Source organism: Maniola jurtina, chromosome 5, assembly GCF_905333055.1.
Source record: "Maniola jurtina chromosome 5, ilManJurt1.1, whole genome shotgun sequence".
Lineage (NCBI taxonomy): Eukaryota > Metazoa > Arthropoda > Insecta > Lepidoptera > Nymphalidae > Maniola > Maniola jurtina.
The window spans coordinates 2,352,726-2,377,685 of NC_060033.1; the positions used below are offsets into that span (position 1 = coordinate 2,352,726).

Genomic DNA, 24,960 nt, shown 5'->3' on the forward strand with positions numbered 1-24,960 from the left:
TTCAAAGCGCCCGCGCCACCCCGGGAGTTACCTATAGGTAGTAGATACCTATCAAAGATAAGTAATTGTAAGTACCTAGCTGCATTGTATTATACCTAATCGCGTATTTATACCTAAAACCGCAGATTTCAAATGCTTATTGTTTTTTAGAGCCGTGATAGCCTAATAATTAGTGGATAAACGTCGTCTCTAACTTTTCGGAGTTAAGTAGGTACGTTTTAAGCAGCTATATATAACTTGCTTTAGTGGTGAAAACAAATATCACGAGGAAACCTGCGCATGCCTGAGAGTTCTCCAACATGTTTCCAATGGTTTTTGAAGTCTGCTAATCCATACCTACTTGTTTAGCGTAGCTGATTTTTTTAAAAATTATATTACTAACCTAAACTCTTCTTCTACTGAGAGGAGATCCGTACTCAGTAGTGGGCCGGGCGATGGGTTTGGGCGGAGCTGGGATTGTAGCTGGTATTGGTCCGTGTAAGACGTAAGTCTAGTATTAAATAAGGTTCTAGGACGATAAAAACACACATAATATTATATTATATGAAGATATTATATTTTCAAAGAACATGTACCTTATATTTTCAGCATAGTTTCGGTCAATACAACGTGTGAAACAGCGACCCACGGCTTAATACCATTATAATAATAATAACAAGTAACTAATATCATTTTAATACCATTATTATTGTGATCATACAATTTTCTACACACTTGATTCAATACAAAAAATTAAGCTGCAACGCTGAGTTGATCACGCGATTAAATTTAAATATTCGAACACATTCGAAATTCGAATTCAACGGAGCGTTGCAGTTTGTCTATGCCCAACCTACCATTAATACATACTAAGTTCAGCGACATGTATCAAGTATAAAAAGCCAGTTTGCCAACTCCATCATTTATTTTTTAGATTGTTTAGATTAGTTTTCCAGCATACTTTGAAGAATTGACAGCTTAACGGCTAAGAAGGACAATGGCCATTTTGGACCCGAAAACGATAGGTAATCTGATATTAATATACAGGTTGGCCCAAATAGTGAGATCCAAAGAAAAACCTAAGGTTCCTTATAATTAACCTATTTGAAAATATGCCATGTATGTTTCGCGATTTCGGATAGTTTTAAAAGTTAACTTGAGCGGGTTATGAAATTTATGAAACATAATCTTCCTGAAGTGGTTCTATTAGTAAATTAATTAATCAATTAATCGCAATTAATTAATAAGGTACTAACTTACGTTGGAACATTTTTGGTTATAAGTGAAACATTTACGTTAGAAAGGGTCAGATGTAAAAATCATATAAATATAATATTAACTAATAGTTACAAATAACTTTTAGGAAACAATTCAAAAAAATTGATTATTCGGACATTTCTTACTCCTACTACATATTAATCGTTATAATTGTAGAAATAGGCAAAAATTTTAGTTATTGCAGAAATTTCCTCCTCACAACAAGAAACCAACTTGAAGTTTTTTGGGTGCCTCTATTTGGGCCACTTCCATTTAAAAAACTAATTTCATATTCAGAAATATAACGTTTTTAACAATGTTAAAAAGTAATTACTTAGGTACAAGGTATTTAAATTATATTTTGTGACAATATTTTTAGATGCACACACATAGATGTAACACATAGTAAATAATATATGTTAAGAAAGTGGCCACAGTCCTTATAAATAGTAAAACAGCATAAATTGAGATCTTTCGATGTTATTATTTTATAATTCGGCTCCAATAAAATCCAATTTATGAAATTGGGAAAGTGGCATCATTTAAAGCTTTTGCCTAAAACAGCAATAATAAAAATATGATTTAATAACATTTTATTAAGGATTTAATTTGACTAGGCTAAACTTATTACCATAGAATAGTCATAGCAGCTCAACTTTATACGAAAACTTGTCAAAGTAGACAAAACTAAAAAATTGTTATATTTTGACCACTTCTTCGTCTTCTTTTAATATGTTTTTTTTTTCTATAATAATAATAAGTACCTATGCATGAAATTTCTATGAAAATATGCTACACAAGATACCAGAAATAATAATATATTCAGAAAAGGAAAACGCATTTTTCTTCTTACGACGAAAAATAGTAATACTTATATCAATTCTGTAATCTGTCGATAAATTATTTTGCAACCATTTCACAACATTGTTATTCACCAAAAGACACCATACGATTTTTGACAAAATAACAACGTTGCTAAGTAATTTATCACAGATAAGATTGATTTTCTATTTCAGCCGTTAATGATTATAATATTATGTGGTTGCATAAATAAAGATTGTCGTACTTTTGTCAGTTTCGTATAAAATATAAGCGCTGTTTGTATTAACTATACTATGTCATATACTTAGGAGTAAATAATATTCACAAATTGGATTTCGACACGCCGTTCAACGCACCACAAAATGCGATACAGTTGTAAAGACATTATATAAAAAGCTCACAATAGATACATATTCGATACAAAATACTGTAGGTAGTTAGCTGCCGAAACGGAAGTGGCTTTGAATTCCCGCTTATTCACATCACTTCGACACGATCATTCAACGAGAGCGGACGTCTATTCAGCTATCAAAAACGCATCTCGCTTAACATTTAAACACAAAATCAATTTCCTTATTAATAAGGCAGTGCTTTTGTCGAGTGTAAAAGGCGTTGTTGTCTATACGATAGCGTCCTAATTTCATAGACATATACAATGGGGTGTAGGCCGTAAAAGTGTGAGGGAAAGTAGGGACGAATTTTCATATTTGGTAAAGACTCTGGATAAGGTCTTGTTTGCACTGACATGATTTCTTAAGGATACTAAAAATTGTGAATTTTAGGATGTGGGATAAACAAAGTCCCTTAATCTACGAAGACTGTCTGTGCAAACTAAGCCTTATTCTGGCCTTAGTTGTTTGATCAATAATAGGTTAGTTAAAAATATTAAGCTTTGAGTTTGTCTGACTACTCAACGAAATACTATGTTAAAGGACCCTTTAACGGCACGATTTGTCTTATCGAATTCGAGACACGTCATTACGACGACAAATCGTGTCAGGTTTGAAACTATGTAGTCTAAAAGTTTCAGCAGTCCCACTACTTGTCCGACAAGTTTCTGTAATAATACAAACTCAAAGCTGAAATTTCAACGCATCCTTTAAATTTTCATTCTATACGTCTATGCTATTTAAAGATTAATGATATGCCAACTGTTCGCTCCGGAGGCCTTAATTTGTGCTTGATATGTAAAAGTATTACAAAAAACTACTCGAATATAAGTAACGTACGTTTAATTATTTGCAGTTCAATATTATAAACAAAATCGTGTTTCTCTAAACAAACTAGGTATGTAGCTAAGCTTTGAAATTGCTTTAACATAATAGTGAAAATGTACCACAGACAACCGAATTGTATTAGTCAGTTTCGTGTTAGATAAATCAATGATATTTGTTCGAGACTTCGGTTTTCTCCCGATTCAATTTAATTTTTGACTTTTATTCGGACCGATTTCTGTCGATCATCTGCGGTAGGCCTAAGTTATTGGTACGCATCTATAATATTGAATAATAATTATATTTAAGTAAATAACAATAACTATTTTCGTTTGGGAAGGACAATGAGCACAGGTTTCACCCAAACACCCAATAAAACAATAACTTAATTAATAATATTTATCCTAAAACAATATAACAAGATTAGAGGTATGAGGCCAAAGCACACACAATACTTTTAAGAGGAGTCTCCATCGAGCGCTACAAAGATTGACTTGATTCTTATTTTAAAACTAACCAATCAAACTCCAGCTAATCAGCGACTACATCGCGATTTGTCATTATTTAACTTAAGCTAAATGGGCGAGTTAAAATAGTATTTACTATCCTTTTCGCAATCTTCCCTGCGGAAAAGGATATTAATACTTTCAGAACTCTCAATTTAGTTCAGAAATGTGTACAGTAGCCATGGCAAGGGGCCAATTCAGAGGTATATAAATCGTGTGATTGGCTTCGGAAACTTGCAGTCGCTGCATAGCTTTCGATGCGTACTAACAGTCAAACTTGCAAAGAAAATTTTAATTGCAGCTTCAAGTCTTCGATATCGGATATCGGATGCTAAAAGTAGGATGTGTGCGATGGCTTTAAGTTTTAGATGGTAATAATTTTAGGAAGCGGTAAAAATATTTCATTTAGGTAATTATTTTTTATTAGGATAAAAATAGACACTGAGTGTACTTTTTCTAGAAGATTAAATTATTGCTCTATTATAGGTATACATTTTTTTTAATTATAGTTTAACAATAATTGGTTATCTACAAATAATAAAATATAAGACTTGGTTCCATATCAATCGAATCTGTGAGTCTACGTCTTTGAGACCTTTATTTAGAAAAAATAACTGAATTCAAAAAAGAATATTTTTATTTACAGAATAATTAATAATAACAATAATAAAAAAATTGTCTTTGGTCGTACGGCGCGGTTTTTGAACGCGAATTGTTGTTTTTTTTGTACAGTTTCTTTCCTTTGAGACAGGCAAAGGTCTAAAACCATACAGCCTCGACACGAATTGAACAAGAGATTGCAAGCGGGTTTTTTTTTTTAAATTTAATTGGTGATAAAGGCTAGTGATAAGCAATGGTAAGGTAGCGGGTGATGTGAGGTGATGATGAGGCCACAACAAAGTTACGATTAGACTTAGCTTTGTGACGTCACAGTATGGTTGCCGGGATGTCCTCTTCCTGAAAATTAATGTAGATATTTAAAAAATCAAAGGTAAATAGTTATTTTTGGTTTTAAACGCAAATATTGAGAAAAATCATTGAAAATCTACAACAAAACTTTAATTTTACTTTATATTTAGTATCAGAAACTTTGAAACATTGATACATCAAACAACACATTCTAAAACCTTGACACTTTAGTAAACATTATGCTGATGCATATTACGTCACAAGGATTTACGTGTATTTTGAAATAATCAAATAAATTCTGAATTCTTATTTATAAAGAAAATTTGGAATAAACAAGCACACATTGTGAAAAATAAAGTTCTTGCTATAATTTATAGGTCAGCTTTAAATATTTTTTTGTTACGATGAAAGTTATTAGTTATTTTAAAATTGAATAAATTACAAATGTGGTTGTTATTTAAATAAATGATTATCAAAATGAAGTCAAAAATGTCATGAAACAAATTATGATTAGCAATTTATGAGTGACGTGATTCCACACTCATTCTCAATAGGTTCTTTGTAGTGTACGATACCCAAAAAATTACATTTTCGTCGCAGGCGGCAATCAGATCGTCGGCTAGCGTTAGCACAGGTAAAGAACCTTCTCGATCCTCGGGTACTGGCTCGCTGGAACCACGTTCAAACGCCACTATTTGTTCATTCTGTGGTTGTAAATCGAATAAAATTAATATTTTTACTATGTATACAGAGTGTAGCCAGAACGCTAGCAATGACGAAGACAGGTGATAGTACTGATGATATTGTGAACTTCAACAAAAGTTCACAATATCGAAAATAAAACATCTGACTGACGCTAGAGGTCAAAGAACGTTGCGTAAGTGGGTTACTCGGAGTCTGTTTCGTCCGCGGTTCGCGGAGCTCCCCAGAAACCCCAAAATTCCTAATCAATCGGTGTATAGTGAGTAGGGCATGCAGGTACCTCGTGCAGTGCTCTTCGTTGCCGGCGAATATCGGGCCCGATTCTTCTTGCTTCTTGCTTGATGCACTTTAGTGTGTTTAGTGGGTGTGGTGGAATGTGGTATTTATTGCACTCTAACCGAAATTAAATTAACTATGCCGAGAAAGGGCGGCGAGCCGCGGCCGCTCCAACCGAAAACCGATGAATGAATTTGACAGTGACACTGTCACCTGTCAGACGACAAAACGACAACGTGACTTTGACAGCTGGAGTTGCCGCTTAAATAATAATTACCAAACATTCCCCCGCCCAAGCAGTCTTCAACTGCTTCCGAAAACCTAATAAAAACTAACAACTATTTAAGCCTAAACCAAATCGAAAATAAACCTAATCAAAGCTAATCTAAGGGCAAACGAGACAATTTGGAGATTGCCCGTTGCAAAACTGTACCCTTCGCTACCCGTACATCTGCGAGCCTGACCACGCCGTCCTTCCCAGGATACAACGCTACTATCCGACCGCGGCGCCATTGAAGAGGTGGCGCATTGTCCTCTTTTAGTAAAACTAAATCCCCAACTTTAGGTGGGACAGCTGGGTCAGTCCACTTCAATCGCTGTTGTAGGGTGTGAAGATATTCCAAATGCCACCGATGCCAAATTCTTTGAGATAGTTGCTGTAGCAACTGAAAGCGAGATAATTTATACGTCTTTTCATCCTGAAAGGGGTACTCTGGAAGCGCTGTTAGCGGTTGTCCGATAAGAAAATGACCTGGGGTCAGAACCTCTAGGTCATTTGGGTCCGAAGACAGAGGGCACAAAGGCCGTGAGTTCAAGACTGCTTCGATTTTGCAGAAAACCGTACTAAGTTCCTCGAAGGTCAAAGTTGTTTCCCCAATAGTACGTTTTAAATGCGTCTTGGCCGACTTTACGGCCGCCTCAAATAAACCGCCCCACGACGGGCACGCGGGAGGATCGAAGAGCCAGGTTATACCGCGCCGAGCTAAATCATGACCGATTTGTGATCGATTTTGTTCCAAAAATTGGAAAACTTCCTTTAAATATCTGTCACTGCTCTTATAATTTGACCCACAATCTGACCTAATGATCGCTGGAAAACCGCGTCGCGAGGTCATGCGAGAGAGACAGGCGATGAAGGCCTCCGAAGACAAATCCGAAACTAATTCTAAATGGACGGACTTAGTGGCCAGGCATACAAATACGCACAAATAGGCCTTGGTGACCTTTGGATTCCGCAACTTATGAGACTTTACATAAAATGGACCTGCGAAGTCGGTTCCCACGCCTTGAAAGGGTCTAGCCGCTAAAACGCGGTCTTTAGGCAGATCTCCCATCAAGGGTTGGGTTGTGAGTCCCTTTAATTTGTAGCACGAAATGCATTTGAATGTGATTTTTCTTACCGCTCTTCTGGCCGAGAGAATCCAATAGTCCCGTTGTAATATGGCTAAAAGAGCGTTTGGGCCTACATGTGAATTTTTCAAATGCGAATCCGAAATTAACAGATCAATAAAATGTCCCGATTTAGGAAGCAACAATGGATGTCTGGCTTCATAAGGTAAGTCCGAATGTTGAAGGCGTCCTCCAACACGAAGGAGTCCGTCCGAGTCAATGAAGGGGTTGAGACGTCTCAAATGCCCCTTCAAGGTTTGGCCTTTCCGAACTTTCTCAATCTCTGCACCGAAACTATCCCTCTGCACTAGAGAGATCCACATTAGCAACGCGTGCTTCCTATCCTGTGTTGTTAAATAAGGCGTAGTATTCCGATTATTATTCCGACGGCAATTAAAAATGAATCTCCGAATCCACGCGGTAACCGAAATAAGCCGATCTAAGGAGCTATAACGCTCCACGAGGAAACCGAAATCTGGGAGTGATTCTGAATTTGTAGCAACCGAACACCGAATCTCAGGTAAATCCGCAGGTGATACCTGATTAGCCTTTGATGCAGGCCAAACCGATTCCGAATAAGTTAGCCATCGCGGACCCCACCACAATGGATGAGATACCAGACCCGAAGCTGTTAGGCCCCGTGAAGCACAGTCGGCAGGGTTCAATTCGCCCGGAATATGTCGCCACGTGATTGGCACTGTAGAATTTTGTATCTGTGAAACTCGATTAGCCTCGAATACTTGAAGAGTATGAGGTGAAGTTTTAAGCCAAGCTAAAACTATAGAACTATCAGTCCAACCAAATACCTCGTGAACATCGATGGTCCTTTGCAAACAAAGGCAAACATGATGCAGAAGCTTAAGTAGAAGCACGGCTCCGCACAACTCCAATTTAGGAATCGTCAGACGTGTTCTGATTGGGGCGACCTTACTTTTGGCCATTACTAAATGAACCGAAACATTATCTGTGTCATCCACGGCGCGTAAATATACAACAGCTGCGTAACCAGCCTCCGATGCATCTGAAAAACCGTGCATAGTAATATTTTTTACCGCTGGTGGGAGCATACATCGCGAAATCCGAACATCTTCAATCCGAGCGAGGTCAATTTTAAAATTAATCCAATCTCTTTCTAAATCCCCAGTAATAGGTTCATCCCAAGTAAAACCCGAAAGCCACAGACGTTGCAAAAAACATTTAGCCCGAAATAAAACAGGAGTGATCCACCCGCTTGGATCATACATGCGAGCAATTGTCGACAGTATTTTCCGTTTAGTAACCGAAGGTCCATGAGTTAAATCCGTCCGAAAAGAAAAAACATCCTCTACAGGATTGTATTGTACCCCCAAAACCGAAGTTAAACTTTGCATGTCTGGGTTATCAAACAGATGAGGCACCTGTTGATGATCGTCAGGCAAGTCCCGAAGTAAAACAGGATCGTTCGAGATCCATTTCCGTAATTCATATCCCCCTGATTGCATGAGCCGAATTAACTCTTGTTGCAGTTCAAGAGCTTCCGATTGTGAGCTGCATCCCGACAGAATATCATCGACATAAATGTCGTTCTCTAAAACCGAAGCCGCCCGAGGATACCGATCACGTTCTCGATCAGCCAACTCTAAAAGCGTCCGAATCGCAATGTAAGGACTAGATTTTAACCCGTATGTGTTGGTTCCAAGTTCATAGGTAAGAAGGGGCTCATCTGGAGACTCTCTCCAAAATATGAGCTGGTACCTTCTGTCCAATTTATCAATAAGCGTCTGCCGAAACATCATCCTAATATCCGTCACAAAGACAACTTGATGGCGTCTGAAGTTCATCAAAATCTCCGAAATATCCCTTTGTAATTTAGGGCCCGAATGTAAACACTGGTTTAAAGAAACCCCCGAATTTGTGACGCAACTACCGTCAAAAACAACGCGTACTTTCGCATTTTCGTCCGAATCCTTAAAAACCGCATGATGTGGTATAACGAAATATTCTTGTCCGCCTTTAAAATCAAAATCCGAAACCGACATGTGACCGAGATCCAAATATTCACGCATAAAATTAATATACTTCTCTCGTAAGACCGAATTTTTCATAAGTTTCCGTTCCAAAGACAAAAATCTTTTTTCCGCAATAGTTTTCGAGTCACCTAACAAGGGTCTGTTAGGTAAAAATGGCAACTTCGTGACAAACCGACCATTTTCCAACCGATACGTATTATCTTTATAAAACTGTTCACACTCTAGATCAAGTGGAACAGACCGAGAGGATGTTTCTGGAGGTTCCTCAACCTCCCAGAACTTTTGAAGAGTGTCCGAAACCGAAATACCGACGACTTCCGAATCATCAATCAACTCAGATTGTTTAGTGAGTTCTACAGGACCAAGTAGAACATAACCGAAAATAGTGTTATAAGCCGTAAGACCGATAGAATTTAAAATTATTTTATCTCCTCCCATAAGAGATCCTAAAACATCCGAACCGAGCAGCAGTTCCACTGGCGATGACTGGTGGAAGTGGGGATCTGCTAAACTTAAGCCGGTGGCTAGGTCTTTCACCGAATCATCCAAGGTCACCGTAGGTAATTTTCCTATAACCGTTTGCATACACAAAACAGGAGTTGTAATTTTAGGAAATCTTTTATTTATCGGAGAAAATGTCACCGAAGACCGACCGATTATAGTTGAGGTTGTTTCAATACCTCCAACACCCATGATCCGTTCGCTGCACGGATCTAAACATATGCCCAACCTGCCCACTAAATCTGTACTAATTAAAGACCCCTGAGATCCACTGTCAAGTAAGGCTCTGGTCGAAACCCCCATTTCCGAATTTATTTCTGAATTAAAATAGACTTTGACTATAACAGTGGGTAAAAGTACAGTTAGTAAAGGGCAGGTGGGCGTCGAATCCTAGCGTCTGGTAGGGGAATAGAGGAGAGCACGATCGTCATCTCGCCTACCACTCTCATTTCGCTCATCAGAACGCCCGTACCGAGGCTTGTCACTACGATTTCCATTACGTGGGTCATCTCGCTGCTCCTCACGTCGTCGTGGAGGAGATGAGGTACGTTGAACGGGTGAAAGATCGCGAGGTGACTTGACCCTTCCGACGTTAGATTGTTGCCGAAAGCCCCCGCCCGTGCGAGGGGCTGACCGCTCGGCCGAGCTCCGATTCTTATTACTGTTATGTCGCTGTTGCACCCCCGACCGATTAAAACATAGCATCGGGTGATGCTTAGTGCTTCCACAGCTGCAATGAAGCTCCCGGCGGCAATCGCGGTAGCTGTGGTTCCCCAGACAGTGGAAACATAGACGTTCCTTGTCTACAAAATCTTTCCGTGCAAAAGGCGACATGGATTTAAACTCCGGACAAACTGTTAAGCTCAAATGTTTCGAATCCCCACAGCATATACACGGCTGCTTTACTTCAGCAGCGGCATAATGAACCGATCTGCGAGCGGGCTTCGCTTGCCTCGAATTGTTATAGTCATTATGCTGATTTGTTGATTCCAAATTCGCGCACTCGATTAAGCGGCATTCCGTTTCTAAAAATTCAACTAAGTCCGAATATTTAGGTATGGTATCCGATTCGCAACCAAATTTTTGTTCAAAACGAGATTTAAGTGACGCTGGTAATTTTGATAGACATATGTGTAAAAGTATAAACGACCATTCCGAAACAGGAAAACCGAGACGCTCTAATTGATTAACCGCCATAATCAGTGGATTTAAAAATTGTGACCGAAGACCGTTAAGCCGACCCGAAATAGTAGGTAATTTTAAAATTTGGTCAACGTGTACGTCACCTAAACGCCGAGTGTTCTGATACCGTTTCATTAAAAGATCACGGGCAATACTATATCCTTCATCCGCAATCTTGAGGTGTTGGACCAATCCACGGGGTTCACCGGACAAACACGACATCAAGTATGCCAGTTTCTGTGCCGGTGACAAATCTGAACGTTTATCGACCAGACTATCAAATAGATTGTTAAACCCCACCCATTGGTCCATCTCCCCAGCAAAGGAGGGAAGCCGAAGGGCTGGCAAACGTGACAGCAGCGCGTCCAGATCGGCGACCTCCGATCTAGCATTTACCGTAGAACTGCTAGAATTTGCCGGAGCCTCTTCTAACTTAATCGACATTAGTCTATCAAAAGCTTCTAAAGCACGTGCATAATCTGCGCGGGCTCCCAGAACTATTTCCCTCTCAGCTGGAACACCCTCATCCACCAACTCAAGGATGCGCTGATATGAGTTTTCCAAATTCTTGAACTCCGAATTCACAGTCAGAAGTCGTACTGATAAGCGCCTTGAATGGTCAGGCCTATCTATAAGGTCCGCGCTGTCCAACAACCATTGTAGCTTAACCCTAAACTGGGACCAATTCGCTCTGACAGACATCTTTAATGCATAAAGGAATCCAAGAAAAACCCAAAAGAAAAACCGAAAATCCGTAAAATACCGAAATAATTAAAAAATTACCGAAATAATGAAATATGTAAAACACCGAAATAATTAAAACATAACCGAATTAATAAAATACCACATTCAAATCATTTACGATTTCCAAAATCACCAAGAACCCATGTGTCGGCCTCAACAAAATCAGTACGTGAGTAGCCGCCTTACAATATAGGTACGTGAGGTGCCACCTTAACGGGCCTACGTAATCAACACCCGATAATTTTATTTTTACCGAGAGGTAGGTAGATAGAAAAACTTTTGAAACTCGTATTATAACCAAAAAATATCGTGTTTTAATCACGAAAAAGACCGAAAACCACGCTCTGCTACCAAATGTTTCGTCCGCGGTTCGCGGAGCTCCCCAGAAACCCCAAAATTCCTAATCAATCGGTGTATAGTGAGTAGGGCATGCAGGTACCTCGTGCAGTGCTCTTCGTTGCCGGCGAATATCGGGCCCGATTCTTCTTGCTTCTTGCTTGATGCACTTTAGTGTGTTTAGTGGGTGTGGTGGAATGTGGTATTTATTGCACTCTAACCGAAATTAAATTAACTATGCCGAGAAAGGGCGGCGAGCCGCGGCCGCTCCAACCGAAAACCGATGAATGAATTTGACAGTGACACTGTCACCTGTCAGACGACAAAACGACAACGTGACTTTGACAGCTGGAGTTGCCGCTTAAATAATAATTACCAAACAGAGTCAATGCCGCATCGTAGGTGGGGCATTAACGCGAATTTTGCACGCTATACTTTGCGGGTTTGGAAAGTACTAAATCACTAAAACTACAAAATAAGGGAATTTATTTATTAAGGTTATTGGCATTGGATTGTGTTCAGGTAGTATGATAATAACGCTTAGTTTTTGCTAGCGTTCTGGTTACATAACACATAATATAATACAGCACCATAGATAGTAACAAAAAGAATACTTGTAATACTGTTATTGTTACACTATGGCAACAAAGTCACCTTAGGTTTTAACTATTATACAGTGTTTACATCCGACTACGCAAACACAGGGTTACTTTTTATTCCTTTACTTACTCTAATAGTCCAATGAGACAGCAATCCGACACGACCGGTAAGAGACCAGTTACAAGATTATGTGTTCTCCGAGGCACGCAGGAACACACAAAGGTAGTACTCGGAATTTTCGTACAGAAAAACTTTTTGGTAACCTTGATTATTGTACAAAATTTTTAGCTTCATTCGGATCTATGGGGACTTCTGGCATTATGTTCATAAAAACAATATCAATGTACTTTCCTACAGAAATCAAGCATTCAAAAAAATTAAAAAAATTGAGATTTTTAATTTCCCTGGAAGAGATTCGCAGAATGTATTATCATCATCATCGTCAGCCAATAGGCGTATACTTCTGGTAATACTTAGGTCTCTTGCCCTGAATCCAGCGGCTCTCTAAATATACATTTTTGGCCTTTAATAATTTAATTACTGTGCCTTACCTCCACCTTAAGTCTATTGAGCAGTTTGTCCTTTTCGCTCTTGAGCGCGTCGCATGTCTTTGTCTCGTTCTCGTTCAGGACTCCTTTAACCTCCAGCTCGGCTATCTGCGAGTCTTTCTCACTGATGGCTCCTTCTAGGAGGTCGTGTCTGTAATTTTTATAATATAAAGGGAAGTTAAAAAACTAAATTAAGAAGACGCAGGTAGGTTTATAATTTTTCAAGGTAAGGTATTTAATGAAAATTGGCAACAGCAGCGGAGACAGTAAACTGCCTTGCAAGACACCAAAACAAAAAGAGTACAAGAAATATCAAACTAGATGTCATTGTATATGTAATTGTTTGGTTTTTTGTGTTAATGAAATTGGTTAAAAAACCGAAATCCACGTGGTAAATTAAGTAAAGCAGACGGTAACAAAGATAGGTACATATAGGTACTGTTAAATTAAGAAAAGCTGTGCAGTATCGTGAAACACTTGACAGAAGCGAAGCTAAGTTTGTACTCTGTCTCGTTTACGCTCACTCTATGGGTAACAATATGCGCAAGAATCCATCAGTGTAGATTTGATTTTACATAACAACGCCAAAATAAGCGTTGATAAAGCTGTCGATACTTACATAACATGCGAAAGATGCCGCAGCACTGCGTTTCGTTTCGCCCGACAAATCTGCAAGGACTCCTCAAGATGCTTTAATCTTTTCAACACAGACGAACAAGTCTTGCAGTTCATTATCGATGCATTCTGCAGCGATAATATGCGTTGCTGCATTTTTTTCATCTGTAAATATTAGTTGGGATATTAGAACTTAAAAAATTGCATTTGCGATATAAAAGAGCTTTAATAAGACACGTTTTGCATTCTAACTTCTAACCAATTTAAACAACTAGCGAGCTTTTCCTGTTCATCAAGCATTGGAATAATTAATCATCAGTGTCTTGGGTTGTGACTTGTGATGGGCTGATTTTGATCAAAGTTGAAGCAATATTCATGCCTGTCTTCATACTCTAATTCCAAAGCTACTCTATAAAAAAGTATCTGTGCCCAAGAGTTCTGAGTGATTCTTGCACAAACAAATAAACAAACAAGTTTTTAATTACAATGTGAAATTGCAATAGCTCAACTTTCACATTGCAATTAAAAACTTTTTTGCCTGTTAAATTAATAAATGTAAATACCTTTTGTAGTGTTTCAATTCTCTTCTGTTCCTCTTCATAGAAAACTTTCTCTCTTTCAGCTGCTATTAAAAATGATTCCTTCAGAGCTTCTTCTAGTTCCAATATTCTTCTATCATTATTGTTAGGAGTGATAGCACCAGGATTTTTGTTCAACACTTGCTCTAACTCGTTTATCCTCTCGTCTTTACTTCTTACTACCGCTAGTAGTTGTTCAAACTCTGCTATATTGTTATTCTCTCTCAAGGCATCTTCCAAAATTGATATGCATCTTTGCTGTTCTATTATTTTAGCATTTTTTACTTTAATCTCCTTTGTGAGGTTTGCTACTTTCCTCGTCAATTTATATACATTCGATTGGATGTTGGTTTCTTTGGGTAAGTTGATCAAATCGTTGTAACTTCTGCTAAAGTTGCATTTGTCAAGCCTATCCACTACCTTACCACTCTTTTGAAGTTCGAAAACGCTTCTACTTTTCTTTATACTATTAAGTTCTTGGCTGTCCGATATTTTGAGGATTTCAGATAGTATAAGCGAAGACTCGTTAAGCTCTATTTCTAAATCTATAACTTTCATTCTACTCTCTTCCAATTTAGTTTTAAGTCTGTCTCTTTCTTTCAGTGTGTTCGTTAAGTCGCTTATTGCTGCAATCTCGGTCTGTCTCGCTCGCGTTAGCTCCTACACGGCAAGGGGTATAAGTTGAAATGAAAATGAAAAAATAATAAAAACGAATTTTTTAATAAGTAACAAAATTGTCAACAATATAAACTCAAAAATAACTCGAGAAAGGTCAACATAGATTTCCTTTTATTCATAGTCAATTGATATTTCGCATAACAAGAATGAAAGCTGGTTAACATCGACTAGTGGACAACTTACGGTTCTACCTAGATACATGAATACTTAACAGTTTTACAATATTGTTTTTTATCAATACTTAAAAAATAATTCCCGCTGAACACGATTATTCAATTTTTAAACATCACTTAAAAATTATCGCTAAACTAATAATTACCTTAGTTGTGTGCTGGTTACAATGAACTGAAGTTTAAAAACCTGTATATATTCATGGTTTTTCTCGGTTTATATCAACAAGAGGTGATACTTGATACTTTATTATTATCTGAACACTTCATTATAATATTCAATACAAATTTCAATAACATTACTTAATACGAATTGCAATTGTAAAGCTTATGTGATATAAGTTCTTTAACAAAAGACGTGGAGTCTGGAGAAGTCGCTCACGGAATTGTTAGTACTCGCGACGGTTAAAGAAAAAACGTTAACGAAAAGAGAAAATAAATAAATGACAGTCTTGGTGAGAAGAACTAACTTAGAAAAAGCTTTTGAGGAAGCCTGCGGGCCCGGCCTGTAATGCAGCATGGAAAAAACATTAGTACAGTTAGTATTTTATGTTATAGCAATGACATTTATACCAATTAGCATGATAATGACGTGTGAAAAGTTAATTGTGAATTCATTAGTAAAATTACTGTTATTATCACAGTTTTGTTTATTTATAAATATAACCAACATTACCTCTTCTCTTTGTGCTTGTGCTTGTTGCTGACTTTTGAGTTTGGCTTGGAGGTTCCGTATTGACCTGAAATAAATATTTCTTTGTATCTGTTCTTATCAAAGAAAAAACTCTTATACTTTTAATAAACTTTTTTCAAACACAACTTCTAGGTTTAATGGTTCGTTATATCCAATTTCCACTATTTACTCTGTAGTACTTGTTTAGTCGTTCTGTAGATATTCTTTTGGCTGTTTTAACTTTTGTGTCAAAGAACTGAGCCGTCTACGGTTTTAACAATTCTATTTGTGAAAAATTATTCTAAATGTCCCAACTCCCATATTACAAAATTTGCTAAATCTCTCTTATTCGCTTAACTTACCTTACGATTAAAAGATTGATGAATTCTTTATCCCGTTGAAAACAAATTCTGAGGTTACACACAAATTGCAACAGCTACTCGCTCTCGGTCGCAACTCGCGAAGCGTATGACCTCCTTACTCGTTTTCAAAAGCTGTAAAGACTTTAACACTTACTGTTGCAAATCCATGATCTGTTTTTCTTTCTGCGCCTGTTCTTCCTGTGACATCTGTACGAGTTGCAACAGCCGCTCGGTCTCAGCCGCGAGTCGTTTGGACTCCTCCTCGCTTGTCTTCAGCTGCTGCTTCAGCTGGTCAGCCTCCTTCTGCGTATCCCCCAGCTTTCGATTCAGGTCGGTAACTGCCGCTGCACTGCCGCCAGCCTTGCAAAATATAATCATTTTTTTCATGTTAAATGGACTAATATTGCTCTTTCTCCAACTTAGCGTGAAACTTAAAGCAGAATAGCGATAATAGTACAACGGGTGAGATTTGAAATGTCACATTTTTGAAGTCTAGTCTATTCTTTGACTATTTTTTAGTAAAAATAGTCAAATAGTTTTTGAGGCGATTAAAAGTTATCGCACGCTAGCTTCTAGAATCGCATGAATTTTCTTATATAGTTCTTACTAAATTGCAGCCACAAAAGTCAATTTCAACGAATACTAGTTAACTACGTAGGAAGTATTATTGTTTACAAGTGTGTGCAAAAAAACTAAGTATAGACAATAAATAGCTTTATGTGCTCTCCGAGTAAAGGAATATCGTTATGAATCAACATAAAAGAACCTAACTTTTGGCCGATTCAAGTTTCTTCCCAAAAACCCCATAATCTGAAGCCGAATAAGCTGGCTAATAGACTAAAGAGTTTTAATTTGTTGTATGATAATATGTGTAGAAAATGTGATCTTGGAAACAAATGTTTCGCTATTATGTTTATATTGCTTTAGATAAGTTACCTTCCTCAAAGATGCTTCCATTTGGTCCATTTGCTCTTTTCGTTTCTTTAACTGTCGGTCTAACTCCATCAGCGATTTCTCCTTTTCTTCTACATCTTTACGCTTATTTTCAACCATTCTTCTATTCTCTTCAAACTGTTTTCTCGCGTCTTCTAATTTCTTGAATTCTTCTTGCAGATGTTTCCTAGCTTGAGCGGTATCTTCCCCAGCTTTGGCGTTCTGGCTGCCAACTTGTTGGAGTTTCTTGTTCGCTTCTCGGAGATCGAGCTGTCATCAAAACGTTATTGTGAAATACATGAAATGATGTCATCTTCTAAAAATGTTTAACGCATCGAGGGCGATAGAGTAAAATATCAAATAGCAGCATCCAAAAATTTATAAGCTCTCGTTTGCAAAGATGATCCTAATATTAAACAGTTCGTAAGCCCAATATTACAAAAGCGAAGTTTTTACATACAATTTGGCAAAATATAAACGCAGCAGCATATTCAATGATAAAAAATAAGTTTTGAATATCTTTAATAAACATGACCATGAATATTGCAGTACAAAGTTGAATAGCGGATACGGCTGAAAGAGACAAGAAAATATAACAACGATTCAATTAGTTAAAGCTATATGCGTTTTCTGCACCGAACATTTTACACAACAACACTGAACAAGGGTCGTACTGGGCGAGTGCGCGTGTGATTTCAAATGTCTGGTGCACTTCGAGTATGATATTGTACATTCTCATGAAACTGACGTCCAAATACGTTGCGATGATGAAACTAATAAAATAAATACGAATAATTATAATGAGGGGTTGGAGGATGCCCTGCGGGCCGTGGGAGGCATGCTACTATACAACAGTTATGTACATAACGACCGGCGATGATGATCCCAAACAAAAACTAAACGTATGAACATCGAAATCATAACATCTACTTCATGACACCGGTGCAATGATTTAAGCAGACAACGCACGCGACTTAGTGACGATTCAATCGAGTTTAACATCGCAAGACAGTTTGAATAAACATCATGATAACATTGAAGGGAAATAGCTTAAGAGTTTCTGATACAAACTCGATTCAACCACGCATTGCCGTCCCGACAACCGCTCGAGCTCGGGCGATCCTCCAACTGACCTGGCTCTTCTCCAATTCCTGAACGAGCATCTCGAGCTGCGACTGGCAACGCTCCCTTTCCACAGCGAGCGACCGCGCCTCCGCTTGCGCCGCTTCAAGCTGCTTCTGAACCTCGCGCACGTCGGATGGTCCGCGCGCTTGAAGCTGCTGCAATTGCTGTTGTTGCGCGTGGAATTGTTTTTCCAAAGATTGTAAACGCTGCTGGCATTCTGATAACGCTTTCTCCGCTGCAATCGCTTTTGTCTTTTCTTGTTCAACGGCCATCCTCCACTTTTCAATTTCTCCAGCTTTCTGAGCATCTTTTTCGGCTTTTTCTGCTCTTTGTCGTAGAGCGTCTTTCTCTTTGGTAACAGATTGCATCTGTTGTTGAAGTTTTGCAATTTCTCTATCTCTATTCTCGATAACTGATTTAGCACCACGCTCCGAGTCCTGCGCTATCTTTCTTTGTTCCTCTTTCAACCTACGAACTTCTTCCCGTTGTTTCTGAAGTTCCGTCTCCGATGCATTTAGTTCTCTCTGGAAGTTAACAAGCATATCCTGTGACTTTTCTAATTGCGCTACCAATTGATCACGTTCAATTGTTAGCTGCTTTGTGTCTGCCTCCAGTTTAACTATCTGCTTTTCTATAGCATCTGCTTGCTTATCCCTTTGCTCTAGTATAGAAGCCATTTTTTCTCGATCTCGCACCGATTGAGCTAATTCTTGTTGTAATTTTACTAATGTATCCTGCGTTCTATGGTCCAGTGTTCGCTGTTGCTGTTCTACATTACGTCTCATGTTCTGTATTTCAGCTCTTAATGCATCTCTTTCTTGTTCTACTTGACGCATTTCTAAAATCGTTCTCTCTAGTCGTTCGTGCATTCTTCCTAATTCATTAGTCATTCTGTCATACTCTACTCGCGTAGTCTCATTCGTTTCTTGGTATTTAGCGAGATGCATCTGTGACTTTTCAAGTTCTTTCGCTAGACGACCAGCTTCCATTTCAGTCGCGTCTCTAGCTTGAATAGCTTTTTCCAATTTATCACGAAGACGTTCAATTTCAAGCCTGTCTTCTGTCCTCGCTTTATCACCAGCAACAGCTTGTAGTTTCATCCTTTCGATCTGTTGTAGTTCACCTTTAAGCCTTTCGTTATCTTTATCCAGCTGATCTGAACGCAACTTAAGTTTCTCACACCGATCCCTAAACTTTTCGCACTCAATATGAGCTCTCTCAAGATCCGCCCGTTGCTTCTCCATTGCTGCATTAAGCTTAGTAAGTTCAGTCTTAGAAAGTTCAAGTTGTATATTAAGTTCATGGAATTTAGTTTCCGCTTGCTCCTTTTCACTTTGAAGACGTTGAATTTCTGCTTGCGACGCCTCGTAGCGCTCACGATGTTTATCTAGCTCAGCCTGTAGTCGGTTTATTTCTGTACTCCATTTATCCTGTTCGAATTGGTATTTACCTCGGAGGCCTTCGACGCGTTCAAGTTCCGAGCGCAGACGGGTTACTTCCTCCTCGGCCTTCCGCGCTCGCTCCAGCTCTAGAGTTGTCTTCTCTAGCCGTGTGCGCAGTCGTTCCACCTCCAACTTAGTTCTTTCATGTTCCTCTTTAGTATCGTGATACTTTCCATAACGTGCCGCATATCGCTCTGCCTCTTCCCTCGCTCCACTTGCGTCTGATTTTACTTTATCTAATTCTGCTTGGACTCTTCTCAGCTCAGCAGATACTTTGTCATGCTTGTCATACATTTTCTCAAGTTCTATTTGTACCCTTGCCATTTCTTCTTGAGTTTTCTCATTCGAAGCTTGTGCTTTACCACATTGCGTCATCGCTCGGTCATATTCAAATTGCTGACGTTCGTTATCAGCAATCAACTTTTCTTTCTCTGCTTGTAATCTTCGTAGTTCGATTTGACTCTTCTCATAACGTTCTCGAATCATTTCAATATCGACGCTTAATCTATCCATATCCTCTTTAGCCTTTTCTTCCTGTTCTTTAGTTCTGCCTAGTTGTAAAGATGCCCTATCGTACATTTCCTGTAACCTATCAAGCTCGTCTTGTAGTTTTCTTTGATCCTCTCTAGATTTCGTTGCCAGATGAATATTTTTCTCTAATTCCAGTTCAAGGCGGTCTTTGTCTGCTTCGAGTATGTCTATCTTGTTTTGTAGGCGGTAGATTTCGTTTTGTGATCTGTAAAAGAATAAACTCAATGTCAGAAGAAAATGTTTTCAAGAAATTCTCTGCTGACTACTACGAACACTTGCCACCAACACAAGACAACATGTAAAACAATGTACCTATCATACTTTTCAAGCATTTTTTCGTATTCTTTGTGCGCTGTCTCTTTTTCTTCGATAGTCTTTTGTGTCGAGTATAAAGCTTTATCGAGCTTCTCTTTCAATATCTCTAACTCTGTGAGGGCATCGTCTCTCTCCATCTGTAAGAAATAGAAATAATCAATTATACCATTTGTTTCATAAAAAAGCTTTATGTGAACCCCAAGGCCAACTACTCTAAATTCAAATGCTGCCGCGGTACTAGTCGCCCAAACTGCAAGGATTTTTGTTTTAAAGAATCTTGTTCGAGATCCTCAAAATTCTTTATTAATTAGTGACCTCCTCTACTGGCCTTCTACCTTATACCTATGCAAAATCACACGCTTCTAAGATGTATCGATCGAGCTATAGGTACGTTGATATCAGTGAGTTGGTCATTTTCACCTTTTATAGTAGGTAAGTAAAGAAGATAATGGTACGTACCGTCAATTTCTGATGCTGTTGGTGCGCCTTCTCCCATCTCTCTCTGAGCACGTCCAGCTCAGTTGCTGCACTATCTCTATCTCTTGCTGCCCTATTGGCTGCTGCAGCTGCCGCTTCCGCACGTTCGCGACAGCTGGCGGCTTCCGCTAGCGCTGCATCTCTCTCTTTCTGCACACGGGCTACGAGCGCCTGAAAGAGATAAAAGATAATTTCGTTAATATGGTTAGTGTAGGATATGAGCCTTATATGAATGTTTATCACATTGGGAAAACATCTAATAAAACTAATAATCATGTCCTCCCGAATGAATTTCGGCCACGGCGGCCAATTTCCATAGAGATTAGCCAAGTGCGCGGGAGATGTTACACAAGTGTGTGGGCAATACAGGTGTACCCTCTATTTCCTCAATCTCATAGCCCGATGGGATGGAAATCTGACACGATCGGAGAGAGATCAGACGCAGGATGGCTTTGCGTGCTCTCCGATGTGCTGTTTGATGGTGGTGATGGACGGGGGTGAAGCACCACCACCTTCCTAACTCCTGAGAGTTCCTTAACAGAAAAATCCAATACCTTATTATTTTTGGCCCGACCCGGAAAACAAACCTAGGACCTTATGGCTCGTCACCTGCAGTTATGCTAACCACTAGGCCAACGAGGCAGTCTAATAAAAGTACTACTTATTAATGTAATCTTGGTAACAATAAAGCCATTATAACAAGCTCTATAAAAAGTAAAGTTATGGCAGCCCGTTTAATTTTTTAATAACACGTGATTTATGTAATGCTGAAGACTTGGAAAATATGCTACAACTTTTCAGCAACTATAAAAGTAAGGCTGCGGCTCGAACAACAGCGAGAGGCGGGGCCGGAACGACGGCGGGACATTAGTACACGACAGGTCGAGATGGCAATCGGGCTGAAAACGCTCCGCACACCCGCACAGCTGCCGCTCGTACTCGGTGCGGGATAACGCGGGTGACGTGCGGGTGTGCAGGGCGTCCCCCTGCCTCATACCCTAATTACCTATCTACCCATATTATAAATTTAACGCGAAAATGTGTTTGTTAGTTGGTTTGTCCTTCATTCACATCACTACGGAGCATTGAATCGGCCTGAACTACCCAAATGTGAACTACCCAAAGTCTTTGGATTATTCCTACTTCCGTGGTCTTTAGACGACAGCAGAAGATGACAATGGAGGGCGGCGAATAATTTGTATCACCACCTCGCTTCCGCCGCCGCTGCCGCTCCGCCCACCGCTATCGTCGGGGCCGCAGCCTTAAGTATCTAGAACGTCACAAAGTTCACCGTACTCTAGCTTGAACGGAAATACGATCGAAGGCTTGTCGTGAAAGGCCGATAAATCAAACCTTATCGCGGAGTAGCGATCTTGCCTCACCGTTTGCGATACGATTGTCGTACGATAACTTCAATGTTCGATAAAACATAAAAATAAAACGTTCCACCTACCTACCTATTATTGCTCTGAGCAATAAGGCCGCCTTTAAATATTGTTTTTAGTTAGTTTATTTTGTCTTGATTATTATTTCATATTTTGTGTGCAATAAAGTTTTCTATCTATCTATCTATCTACTATTTTTGTAGTCTACAAAATAAGCGAAATAATGTGAAAATAATATATTGAAAATAATATTTAATACAAAATAATGTGAATAATTTGAATTTTCACATTGCCGTTTTTGACAAAAAAATCTAGTATTTCAAACAAAAATTCATTCACCCGGCCTCTCACCGGATGGGGTACGGTTAGAGGGCAAGGATGACACGCACAGACATGCACAGATAATGTTATTTCGTTCATCTGTGGCGTTTCTGCACTCATTCAATTAAGTATTGGGGACCGATCGATGATTTATGTAATTGCACCTAAAATGTCCAAGCTTTTTAGGGGTAGATAATAATCATAATATTATTATTCTATGCGAGCGAGCTTACAAAGTGATGTTTTATCTAACCTCGTTCATATAGCGAACGCACCGATGTGCACTGAAACGCATTGGCGTGTATTGAGATGCATTGTATGAATCTTTATGCAACGACAGACATTGAGGACCTGTTAGATAATGGGTACGTGACATTGCAGACGGATAACATTTAATATTTTTAGGGTCCCGTACCTCAAAAGGAAAAACGGAACCCTTATAGGATCACTTTTTTATCTTTCTGTCTGTCTGTCTATCGGGTCTGTCAAGAAAACCTATAAATAGTGTACTTCCCGTTGAATTTGGGGTTACATTACACAAACAAAATATTATAATGTGTTCATGAACATATAAATTAATATTGTCAACTTTCAAAGTATATACTAAGTGGGACAAACTATACTAAATATGAAAGGGTTTTACCTGTATAGTTCTAAAACAGATTTTTATTTATTTTTTATGCATAATGGTTTTTGATTTATGGTGTAAATGTCGGAAAAAATACCCGAGTACGGAACCCTCGGTGCGCGAGTTTGACTCGCGCTGGGCCGGTTTTTCTTATTCAAGTTCGCATACAATACATATATTACAAGTTAGCTCTTGACTGCAATTTCACCTGGTGGTAAGTGATGATGCAGTCTAAGACTCACGATAGTTTCGATTCTAAAGTCACTTCGTAGTAAAATACCTAGTCTAGAGTCTAGTCTATAGTACTTAGGTTTTCTGAAACAGTAAAATGAAATCTAGCAAACTTGTTCCGAGAATAAATTGAGGATAACCACGGAAAGCTTCGTGCGAACGTTCATATTCCATGAAATATTGGCTCGCTCATTTTTCTTATTGTTTATTTATGTATTATGTATGACCTAGGCTTTATGTTTCACGTAGGTACAGTGTGCTTAGTATGAAATTTTACACCTCGCCCAATGATGATAGAATTCGACTCACAATATAACTGAGAGTAAAATTCCATCCTTCCCTCCAAGTTCCAGAGTAAACTTCCTAAACCTAGTTTTTAATCCCCGACCCAAAAAGAGGGGTGTAATAAGTTTGTCATGTGTATCTGTGTGTGTCTGTGGCATCGTAGTGCCTAAACGAATGAACCGATTTTAATTTAGTTTTTTTTGTTTGAAAGGTGGGTTGATCGAGAGTGTTCTTAGCTGTAATCCAAGAAAATCGGTTCAGCCGTTTGAAAGTTATCAGCTATTTTCTAGTTACTGTAACCTTCACTTGTCGGGGGTGTTATAAATTTTTAATTTACACTTGTAAACTCAAAAAGTTCAGTACCATCGATTTTAATTTCGCAACGTTTCTGATAAGAGCGCTGGCTTTAACTCTGACATGTACTCGTATGGACGAACTTGAGCTTTAAACCAGACAGTTAAGATCCATTTTATTTTACCGCTGAAGTGTTTCGATGCTCTAATTCTATCAACGTTTGTGTGATATAAAAAAAACTCATACTAAGCATATTGAGTAAAGACCAACATGCTCATTTTTATGCAATAAAAGTAGGTTTCACTCTACATATAGTCTAAGTATTGAGCGTTGATTATTTTCTTTTACTACCGCAATACATTTTAAAAAGCTTTTTTCATACTTTTTACTACATCAGAACGACTATTTACCTAATAGTGGGTAGGTAGGCCTAATTATGCTTATTGCATATGAAATAAATAGGGCTTCTGACTTAGTAATCGTAATAAACTTCTTTTCGTATGAAGAGGTTTGAATATTTTAGTATGGCGCCTGGCCAACCTTCATGTTCGCCATTTTCTTGTACAGGGTATCGAGCGTTGATTATTTTCTTTTACGACCGCAATATATTTCAAAACTACATCAGAACGACTTTTTACCTTATAGTGGGTAGTAAGGCCTAATTATGCTCATTGCATATGCAATAAAGAGGGCTTAATAACTTAGGTATAGTAATCGTAATAAACTTCTTTTCGTATAAAGAGGTTTAATTAAATACTTTAATATGGCGCCTGGCCTACCTTCATGTTCGCCATTTTCTTGTACAGGTGGCTAGACTGTTGTAGTGATGTACAACACAGTACAACTTTGATAGCTTATATCTCGGATACGTGACGCTTTAGAAGATTTTGTCTCATACAATACTCGTTTCATTGATACCAGCTGTTGATTAGTACAGGTTTTA

General features: G+C 38.6%; 2 protein-coding genes across 3 annotated transcripts in view; both read right to left on the minus strand.

Moving 5' to 3' along the window:
• Nucleotides 1-532: 532 nt before the first annotated feature.
• Nucleotides 533-15,506, minus strand: LOC123865477 (ELKS/Rab6-interacting/CAST family member 1-like). The gene is made up of 6 exons (XM_045906531.1): nt 15,486-15,506; nt 14,153-14,827; nt 13,594-13,754; nt 12,978-13,125; nt 5,263-5,391; nt 533-4,735 (listed from the first exon to the last, which is right to left on the minus strand). Exons 2-6 carry the CDS (start codon nt 14,723-14,725, stop codon nt 4,706-4,708), a joined length of 1,041 nt encoding a protein of 346 aa, XP_045762487.1. The 5' UTR covers nt 14,726-14,827; nt 15,486-15,506; the 3' UTR covers nt 533-4,705.
• The window catches only part of LOC123865441 (plectin-like), a 46,984-nt gene continuing 36,763 nt past the window's right edge, over nt 14,740-24,960 (minus strand). For both annotated transcript variants that reach the window (XM_045906464.1, XM_045906463.1), the window contains 7 exons: nt 20,856-21,044; nt 20,394-20,533; nt 18,117-20,286; nt 16,987-17,253; nt 16,205-16,410; nt 15,692-15,755; nt 14,740-15,521 (listed from right to left, as the gene is read on the minus strand). In XM_045906464.1, coding sequence (XP_045762420.1) covers nt 15,486-15,521; nt 15,692-15,755; nt 16,205-16,410; nt 16,987-17,253; nt 18,117-20,286; nt 20,394-20,533; nt 20,856-21,044 — 3,072 coding nt within the window. In that variant the 3' untranslated portion in view covers nt 14,740-15,485. The remainder of the gene's footprint in view (nt 15,522-15,691; nt 15,756-16,204; nt 16,411-16,986; nt 17,254-18,116; nt 20,287-20,393; nt 20,534-20,855; nt 21,045-24,960) is intronic.